This window comes from Gymnoscopelus microlampas, assembly GCF_963454915.1.
Source record: "Gymnoscopelus microlampas genome assembly, chromosome: 5".
Taxonomy (NCBI): Eukaryota; Metazoa; Chordata; class Actinopteri; order Myctophiformes; family Myctophidae; genus Gymnoscopelus; species Gymnoscopelus microlampas.
The window spans coordinates 41,171,361-41,181,438 of NC_139942.1; the positions used below are offsets into that span (position 1 = coordinate 41,171,361).

At 40.0% G+C, this 10,078-nt stretch overlaps 2 protein-coding genes across 2 annotated transcripts; one reads left to right on the forward strand and one right to left on the reverse strand.

Moving 5' to 3' along the window:
• Positions 1–5,671: 5,671 nt before the first annotated feature.
• LOC311045104 (zona pellucida sperm-binding protein 3-like) lies at positions 5,672–6,536 on the reverse strand (the record flags this gene model as incomplete). The annotated part of the gene is made up of 5 exons (XM_084056914.1): positions 5,672–5,770; positions 5,846–5,951; positions 6,038–6,218; positions 6,310–6,360; positions 6,482–6,536. The coding sequence occupies 5 exons, from the start codon at positions 6,534–6,536 to the stop codon at positions 5,672–5,674; spliced, it is 492 nt and encodes a 163-aa protein (XP_083913040.1).
• Positions 6,537–7,738: 1,202 nt separating this feature from the next.
• Positions 7,739–10,013, forward strand: nedd8l (NEDD8 ubiquitin like modifier, like). The gene is made up of 4 exons (XM_084056569.1): positions 7,739–7,885; positions 8,756–8,803; positions 8,943–9,025; positions 9,667–10,013. Exons 1-4 carry the CDS (start codon positions 7,868–7,870, stop codon positions 9,785–9,787), a joined length of 270 nt encoding a protein of 89 aa, XP_083912695.1. The 5' UTR covers positions 7,739–7,867; the 3' UTR covers positions 9,788–10,013.
• The last annotated feature ends 65 nt before the right edge of the window (positions 10,014–10,078 follow it).

A 10,078-nucleotide genomic window follows, 5' to 3' on the forward strand; every position in this document is an offset into this window, starting at 1 on the left:
AGTCAGAAGGAAACCACCTAAACACCAGTGTGTTTCTTTATATCCGTGTGTGTGTGTGTGTGTGTGTGTGTGTGTGTGTGTGTGTGTCCAAAAAACACCTATGACCAGGCAAAGCTATTCTGACTTGGGGCGAGGCACAACATGGCTTGCTGCACAGGAAAGGAACTAATGGAAGCAGATAGTCACCAGCCTCATGTGCCACAGGGAATGAAGAGATTAAGTGTGTGTGTGTATGTGAGAGAGAGAGAGAGATAGGTACTTGAACCCCCCCCCCTCAGTGTTTCCTAAATTATAGGAAATTAGGGCTAGTGAGGCGGTACCATAAGTATGCCACAAAACAATGCAACTGCAGTTCACTCATTGTGGGACATTTTTAAATTGGGAAATGTGGGACATGAATGAAAAGGTGTCACAGTCACACAGTGGCAAAAGGCATGCACATCCTGTCCACAAGATTCAAGATCGTGGGTTAATTTTTGGTAACGTTTCAAGCCGGGAGGTTCTTCTTCCTCAGACCTTACTGAGAATAGCATATATTCAGTGTGTGATGAGCCCCACCTCAGTGGCCTTTCAGCCAATCAATCAGTCCTGACAACAAATTGAATACCCTACCCCACAGACATTAATTTACGAAATTACATTACATACGAAAACACATTTTTCCCAGGATTTTTACACAGACATTAGGGACAAATATAAAAGGACTGTGGGAAAAGCTGTGGGACACGTGAACATTTTGGGAGGTCTTCAACCTCCCGACATTTTCATGTCTGCCCCCATTTTGCGTTCCCTTCGTTGGATTCCGGGAGCTATCCGCACCCAGTAAAAACTCTGGTGATGGCCTATACAAGGCAAGGGCATGGCAGGTACAGGGACCGTCAGGACATTTCCCCCACGGGAGTTATTATTATCATCATCTCACACTTTCAAGTAGCTCTGGATAAGATCATCTGGTAAATGCCTAAACTGCAAATTGAAATGCGAAGAAAACCCATTATATATTTTCAGGGCGTCACCAATTCTACATGATGTCTGTCCAATAGAGGATCTGTAAATGCTACCAGCATGCAGGTAGCCGTGCTTTCCATGGAACAGTCAGCTAGTTGAGGTAACAAGTATAAAAACACAAATTGAAGCAGACATAGCCTTGGATCAAATGTTATGTTCCATGCATATTGAGTACTTATGAAGCAGCCGCATTCCAAGTGCAGAAACTCCACAAGGAGAAAAGGCAAAGCCAGCATTTTCAAGTTTTCATTTTTATTATCAAACCATATTTGGGTACCATTGCCAAGGACAGAGGCATTCTTGAAAAGAGATTTGATAAGTAACCCAATTTATCAAATCTTGTTTCTTGGGATAAACTGCATCTTGGCAATATTCAGGCATCCGTGATAGTAAATGGGCCTACAACGGCATTTTGACTAAACCCATGTATCCCTGAAAAGAAAAAGAAGCATGTTAGAACCGTTTTTAAGAGACAGATGTGACTTGACATCACCTGTCATGTCCATTTAACCATAGAACCCTAGCCTCCCTATTCTGGGCATGGCATAATAGGCAAACATTTGCCAAAAATAGCAGATCTACAAGCTTGTAGTTTGGCTACTATTGCTATGATAAACAACAAAGTATAGGGCTTATGGTTAAAACAAAAGCCAATACCCATAATTACCTGAAGCAGAGCTCCTTCTCTTCCTAGGTCTGCAGCTGGATTCACAGCAGTTACATAGACTGCTATAAGACGGGTCATCTAGAAGCTCCCAGCTGCAAATATAAAGGATTCAAATGGTGCCAAAATTCATCCTAAAATAGTTGCTTATACATAAACAAATCAGGTGGCGCCTGCCATTCCTTACCCATGCCCTTTCACATAGTGACAGGCCTTCTTGCTGCTGTCAAGGCTGTTGGGATCCCAGGCCACAAGCTTGCAATGAACATACACCTGTTGATGTGTGAGAGTCATCGAAAAAACAGTCAGTGCCGTCGTTACATTCCTTTTGAGATTAGATGAGATCTTATCTACTTTTGAATAATCATATTAAATAGCTTGCCTATGAAATTATGTTGAGTGATATCAGGATATATACACACCAAAAACACAACACAACTTTGCCTACCTCCTCTCCAACAGCGAATCTAAAGGCTTGAAGGGACAAATTAATAACAGATGCGTCTCGTCTTGGTTCAAATTTAGTTCGAGTTACCTTGCTGTCCACAAGGCACCTGAATGACAAACATGAAGGGAATTATTTAAGTTTAATTGCACAAAAACATTTAAAATGTTTCCATGCAAAGTTGCATACCCCTTGTTGGTGATTATTGTATATGTATGGCTGTCAGGCTGCAGTTGTGGAGTCAAAGCAGCCACACATTCCTCAAGGAACAGCAGCAAGGGCTGATGGGACTTCTGTTCAACACTGGCAGAGATTGGGATAAACGACCCAAGAGAGAAGGCAGTGGATGGTGCTGGACCCGAGAAATCCGCTAAAAACAGGCAAATACAGACATGGAATTATTTAACCTATAAGATTGACTGGGGAGGTATTGCCAGTTTATGTAGCAAATAAAGATCCTTCTTCCATCTACCATTCATAAGTTCCATGTGGAATAGTAGGGTTCCTACACCATGTGTGTGAAATACAATTTGGTCTAAAATGGGAGGGTACCAGTTTTCGGGCCTATATGAAGAGAGAGAGGGGGGGGGTGACATACTGTTAATCCATGAAGCTGCAAAATCATCACATCAAAATGTCACCCAATAATTAACAAACAATGAAAACGTGTACCTCTCGTAGGCACAGACAACTGGATGAGTGAATGCCATCATGTTGGTATTAGGAGGAGGTATGTAGGTCAAGTCATTCATGAACACCAGCTGATCTCCAGTTACCTTTAATACAAATTATTCAATTAGCTTAACATATTTCCCATAAAAAAGAAAGAAAACTCTTTCTTACCAGTCTCTTGAAACTACAATCATCAAGTCCAACATTGAAAAAGGCTTCCTCGGCAGAGACACTGCTGGGAAGACAGTTGCCTAGTCGCATCAGAGAAGGGTCAGTCTCGGACTGTGTGTCTGTCCATACCACGGAGACAAAATCTGAGCCACAGTCCAGCGTCATATCTGCGAATGATCAGACAGGAACACTTGAAAGTTTCCACCTTTAGTTTCACAGAGTAAAACATTGACAATGTAAACTATATTTTTGCTAAAAAAAACCTACTTCAACTTTTTAATTTCCACAAATGTTATTGTAATAGCATTACCTGCATTCACTAAAATGGCAGCTGCCAGACTCAAGACCAGTGCACATTGCCAAGAGAAAGCCATCATGACTGAACACTAGGCCTCAGCTGCAACTGTTTTTTTTAATTCCACCTGACTGTGCTTGCAATCAAGCAAATTTCTCTCACCTGGTCTCTGTTAACAACTTCAGCCATTTAGGAACAGGAACGCTTAGATGAGAGAGAGATGAAGCAGGGACCCCCACAACATATTGTATAATATTGTGTTGCAGGTTAATCTTTTTCATAGATGGCTTCATAGACTTGTTTGACAGCACTATTATCAGTGTTTAGTTTCATGATTTGTTTTACACTAACTTTTCCATTAATGTCGGATTGATGATAATTTTCATAAATGTAACCTTTTAAACCCTCAATATTTTTAGTCAACTCGACTGTTGGCTCTGTACTTGGTCTGCTCTTTTTCCTCTACACCAACTCTCCGAAAATAGCCGATCCACAAGCTCACTGCTGCAAGGCGTTGTGCGCTTGTAGATCTGCCATTTCTTTGGCTAATGTTCCCCATCACAGAAAGGTTTGGCAGACCCCCTGTAGTTACTCTGAGGACGCCCTAGGGGTCCCAGACTGCTGGTCTAGAGGAATGACAATATCAAATAAGTGATAAGGTTAAAGGAAGATAATCTGAAATATGAATTATTCTTACTACATAAACAGAATGTTTAATTCTACTGCAAGGAATTGATAGAAGTTTGTGTTGGGGAGAACGATGGATTACAAAACTATCCATTAATGCCATATAACTTCTTTTTTTTTGTACATAGTGTTATTTTTTGCTGTTTTTTTTTGTATTGATATTCGAACTGTGGTGCCACTATATATGTCTATGAATTGAATACCAAGGCCCTCATTGGAAACAAGACCGCAAGGTCTTTCATGAACGGACCTGTTAAATGTAACTGTGCTGTTTTACATTTTTGCCTAATAAAATACTCAATCAATCAAAACTCCAAAGTATGCAGCTGCTTGAGCAATAACTGACTTGACACATCTGCTCCTTATGAAGAAACCATTTAAATGTATAACAAGTGCAACATCACTGTATTAACCATCACATTTGTGCTTCAGTTTGAACCTGAAAAGAAAAAGTGTGATTATGAATAACTGCTGGTTGATAAAATTGGTATGCTGTCCTGAAAATCACCTTTTAATCAACCCAATATATTTGGGAGGCACTCTGAGAATTTGCCACATAGACATAATTCCAGTTATAAACAGGAATAGCTTGAGTGACAAGATACAGAACCAAGCCCAGTGGCACTACAAAGACCAGGGCCCATGGACACCTCATACAGACAACTGCATAGACATTTGTAGTGGGAACCGATAACTTCCAATCAATTCGTAGTGCCTTGTCAATATTTAAATCCAAATTAATATTCCCTCAAGTCAACACTGACATCCCTTTGTGATGAGTTCCATGTGAAGTGATGTATAGAGCCAGATGTGAAATTGCAGTCAACTCTGGTTCTGTAATAAGGGACACTTCATGTAAATGAGCTCAGCTCTTGGACACAATTCTTTATTACAGACCACATATCTACATAGCTACAGACATCACAAGGACCAACTCTTTTGGGTCATCCGTTATTGTCACTTCACAGCCGCTTTAGATTACCGTTTTCCTGTAAGGGAGAAGGCCCATTAGAGCTTTAGAACAAAATCCCAATTTCCACACGAATACAAATTATACAAAACCTGCAGTGGAAGATTTTGTTGATTCGCTCTGTGCATCAGTTTGATCAACAATGATCAGTGGTCCAAAGACAGAAAGCTGAACAAGGCCCTGAGGTTCTAAACATAAAAACAATTGTAAGGAAGGGAAATGCAATTCTGGAAGGAAAATACATATGCATTGGGCTGGCCAGATCCCAATACTCAAATTTCTACCTCCTTCGTTCTCCAAGATACTGTTATGGTGAAATTAGTGACCATCTTGTGGCTTTCACATAACGTAAATATCTGAATGTAAATCACTGCCGTTTGTTTATTAACCCGAGTTAAACCTAGTGGCATTTCTATCATGTATTGCAAGACCTCAATGTGCGTTGTGTGAAGTCCACAAGATGATCACATATTTTGGCAGGTCACCAACTTCACTGTAACACCACCATGCTGGAGGACAAAGGAGGCAGCAATTTGAATATTGCTGCCTCCTGTGAATATTGGCTACTGGGTCCAAATTATACCTGATCCCACTTCTCTCTTGGGCCGGGTTTTGCAAGTCGACTCACAGCAGCTACAGAATTTGCTCCGTGATGGATCATCTAGTAGTTCCCACCTGGTAAAAAAAACATGGGTGGCAGACAGTGCCATCAATATGGACCAGCATGGATAGGACAACAATAGATAAGTTAGCCCATACTTACATGCCTTCCACGCCATCTTTCACATAATGACAGGCTTTCTTGTTTTCGCTAAGAATCTCAGGATCCCATGCAACTAGTTTGGAGTGGATATAAACCTGTGGGTAACAAGGTCACCGTCAAAACCAGATTACACATATTTTGAGAAACCAAAACAATTCTCCATGACTCACCTCCTGTCCGAGAGCAAACCTGAAGGACTGCAGGTTTAGGATAATTGAATTATTCTGATACCGAGCTAGGAACCTGGAGTTGGACATCTTACCATCTACAAGACACCTGAAAAGAAATTCTAAACTTAACACAGGTCAGTAAAAGTTCTGTGTTCCCTTTGTGGAGTGAAATTCATGCTACGAGTAACTTGCCCCTTATTGGTGACGATAGGATAGACCTGGCTGTCAGGATGAAGTTCAGGTGTGGTGGCAGCGACACACTCCTCCAAGAGCAGCAACAAGGGTTGATGGGACTTCTGTTGTACTGCTGCCCATATTGGGATGAAGGAACCCAAAGGAATAACATTTGTCTGAGCCACATCAGTGAGCTCTTCTACAGGGAGTGGGGGGAAAAAAGTTGTCATATTAAAAACTAGCTATACTGTGCTTAGTCTTGTTTATGACTCAGCAAAGTGAGAACTCACCATTTAGGAGCGCCATGTGGAAGACTAGTTGTCCATGGCCTACTGCACTCCCTGATTCAGAGTTCAAAGAAGGAGGTATCCACACATCGGTTCTAAAATAAAAGGGGGATATGATTCAAGAACTAGCTCCATTTCAACAAGGTTTGAATTTCAGCCCAGTGTGACCGTTTACCTATTATAAACACACTCAATGGTTTTGTTGTATGCTGCAGGTACTCTCTTTCCATGTGGCCTAAATGACAAGGTATTTCGAAAGACGACATGTTTGCCTTTGATCTGTGGAAAATGGAAATAAAATGGGTTATAAGACCACTCAGAAGCTCTACTGGCAACCTGTTTTGTTCAAATGTAGCATTACATTACCAGTCTTTTGAACTTGCAGTCATTGAGATTATGGTCAAACTTTAGTTTGGCCGCTCCATTAGACAGCTTTGAAAAACCGTTTGCCATGCAGTTTCCAAGGAAGAAACGAGCTGCCATTGGCACAAAGTCTGGTCTAATATACCATGTGACATTGACAGAGTGAGAGTCCCTCTGGCAGACATGCATAGGAATATCTGCAAATGAAGATCATTAATTTTAGTCTTTGTAAATGAATCTCAAATATCAAGGTTGATATCTGTCACAATTACATTGTTTTAACCACTTTAAACTCCAGCATCAGTATTGTGGGGAAAGATTTAGCTGAAAATAGCAGATCAACAAGCTCACAATGAGCGCTGCATGGTGTTGTGAGCTTGTCTTTCAGCTATTTTCAGCGAAAGCAGCGAACAGAAAACCAAAAATAGTATTGAGCCCTGGGGGACTTCGGTTACCCATATGGGGTTTAAGTGGTTAAATATGTGCCATATACTGTACCTGGAAAATTAGCAACAATTGCTGTGGCAGCAGCAGACAAAATGAGGGCCCATAGACAGTGATGAGTCTGCATGACTGGACCAAACCCTCCACACATGAGAAGTGACACCTTTTATAGTCAGCAGACAATTAGCTCAATTATGAACATCTGAGACTGAGAGGGTTTGACCAGAAACAAGAGCAGTGGTGTGTTTTTTTTACATAAGTAAAAGTATCAACACTGCAATGTAGAAATACTCTGTTACAAGTAAAAGTCCGGAATTCAAAATCTAATTGAGTAAATGTACAAAAGTATTGGTATCAAACAAAATGTACTTAAAGTACCAAGTAGAAAGCATAATTATGCAGAATGTCCCTTTTCACGTTTTCAAATGATAAAATGTATAAACTCTTTTGAAAATAGAAGATCTACAAGCTCAGAACGCGCCGCGATACGACGCACTGTGAGTTTGTAGATCTATTTTCTATTTTCAAATAGCCAAAGTTTAAATAATAGGGCATTCATTCAACCGGAACGGACCCAAATACGCATCCTTGAAACACAGCCAGACGGAAGGTTTAATGTGTTACACAGGAAGTGAAATATAATTTTACAGTCGAATGGTTGTTGTGTTGTTGTGATATTCTCTCGTTTACCTCAAGCATAGATTATAGTTATTAGTTCCGATTGTATTGATATACGTTTTATGCCCAATTCAAAATGCTGATTAAAGTAAAGGTAAGACTAGTCGTGTTTTTTGACTGAGACACATGCTAACTAATGCTAGCCATTTCATTGTGAGGCAGTGCATATTTGGCTGAGATACTTAGCCGTGTGAATTTCAGTTTGACCAAAAATATTGGACTACAGCACATTTCTGTTGTATGTGAGCCTGCTGGTTTAGTCTTGACCTTATTTCACCAATAACATGTTTCCATTGTATATTGGAGTAATAGTGCCGTTGTATTCATTGTTTTTGTATTCTGTGGTTAGAGAAGACCTAGCCCTGAAACATGACATGACATATCATATCATGAGTCATGGATGAACTTCAACCTGGTGATTGCACTTTCTCCATTTACGCACGTATCTACATAAACGTTTAGATTTCAAATATAAAGTGCTTACCCCATGGCCACGGATGTTACATTTATGTACGGGCTCTCAAAAGTACCCGTATCTTCCGTATTGTTCAATAAAAAGCATTTTAATCCGACCGGTGGCTATTTTCTCCGTATTTCCTCCATATGCTTTCAACTACGCGACCCTATCGGTTGGGAGGTGGACTGCAATCTGATACATTATAACTCTGAGAAAATGGCCACCTATCGGATTAAAATGCTTTTTGTTGAACAATACGGAAGATACGGGTTCTTATGAGGTCCCGTAGATAATTGTATCATTCATGGCCATGAGTTGAGCACGTTATATTGAACATCTGAACGTTTATGTAGATGTACATCTACGTAAATGGAGAAAGTGCATCCATGACGGTCGTGACAGACAACCGTCGTGTGATCCATGGCTAGAAACGAGGGTGTGTTGCAGTGAATAACTGTCGGAGATGTAGTCAGTCAATCAATTAACTATGATCAAATTTCGTTTCAGACTCTAACTGGAAAAGAAATAGAGATTGATATTGAGCCCACTGACAAGGTAATGGCATGATTCATTCATTCAAATATCTTCATGGTTGATGGTCTGCCACAGTAGTTCTGTTATTTCTTGTCCTTATCCCCTCTCACACCCACTTAACCGTTCTCTTATCTATACATACTTTTTTTTTTTTTTTAAGGTGGAGCGAATCAAGGAGAGAGTGGAGGAGAAGGAAGGCATCCCTCCCCAACAGCAGAGACTCATCTACAGTGGAAAACAGATGTAATTCCCTCTGCACTTAAAACATCCCACCTTAAATATGCTCAGTTACATCATTTCTTTTCATTAAAACCCATGGAGACTAGGAAAGCATCTGTGTAATTTTAGATTGAGCTAAAAAGCATTATTTTATACTTCGGCTATTTGAAAATAGCAGATATACAAGCTCATAGCGCGTCACTTAGTGCCACGTTACGAGCCTGTAGATCTGCTATTTTTGAACATTTTTGACAATTTGTGCATATATATATATATATATATATATATATATATATATATATATATATATATATATATATATATATATATATATATATATATATATATATATATATATATATATATATATATATATATATATATATATATATATATATATATATATATATATATATATATATATTTTCTCTCTCTCTTTTAAAGCGAACATTAACTCAAATCTTTCTGGGGGTCCCTAGCCAAATACATATAATTTTGGGTGTCCTTGACATGAAAAAGCACCACTGATAACACGTTTTTCATAAAACTGTTGGGATTTAGAAGACATTTGTAGACTCTGCCTCAGGTCTTAATGGGCCCAGAGTTTCATTAAGGTTCTCTCTAAGCTGTTGTTTCTCCCTGTCTCGTTGTGTGGTGCCGTTCAGGAATGATGAGAAGACAGCGGCAGACTATAAGATCCAGGGAGGCTCGGTGCTTCACCTGGTCCTGGCGCTACGAGGAGGGCTAGTCTTCCACAGTCCCAGCAGCATACACCTCATGTCCTAGTCACCAACTGTCATCAAGGGCGCAGCCAACCTAAGAGTTTGTCACTGTCACGCTATGTTACAGCACAGAGAGATCTCAAATCCTATGCTCCCAGGCCTACGAAAACAAAGCAAACCAACATAAAGGACTTTGTGCTAATCCGTGTAAATGTTTTTGTAACCCACTAAAGGCTTTTGAGGTCCACCAGTTTAGTTTTTTCTTGCTTGTGAATAAACAGTGAAATTTATGTTGTTCTGGAATACACACTTTGTGCACACAGACTTGGGCAAATCACCACTGGGGATTTTGGAA

Coding starts and splice junctions, on each gene's coding strand:
- nedd8l (XM_084056569.1), top strand. Junction 8,804..8,942: donor ATATTGAGCCCACTGACAAG/GTAATGGCATGA, acceptor TTTTTTTTTAAG/GTGGAGCGAATCAAGGAGAG. Junction 9,026..9,666: donor ATCTACAGTGGAAAACAGAT/GTAATTCCCTCT, acceptor GGTGCCGTTCAG/GAATGATGAGAAGACAGCGG.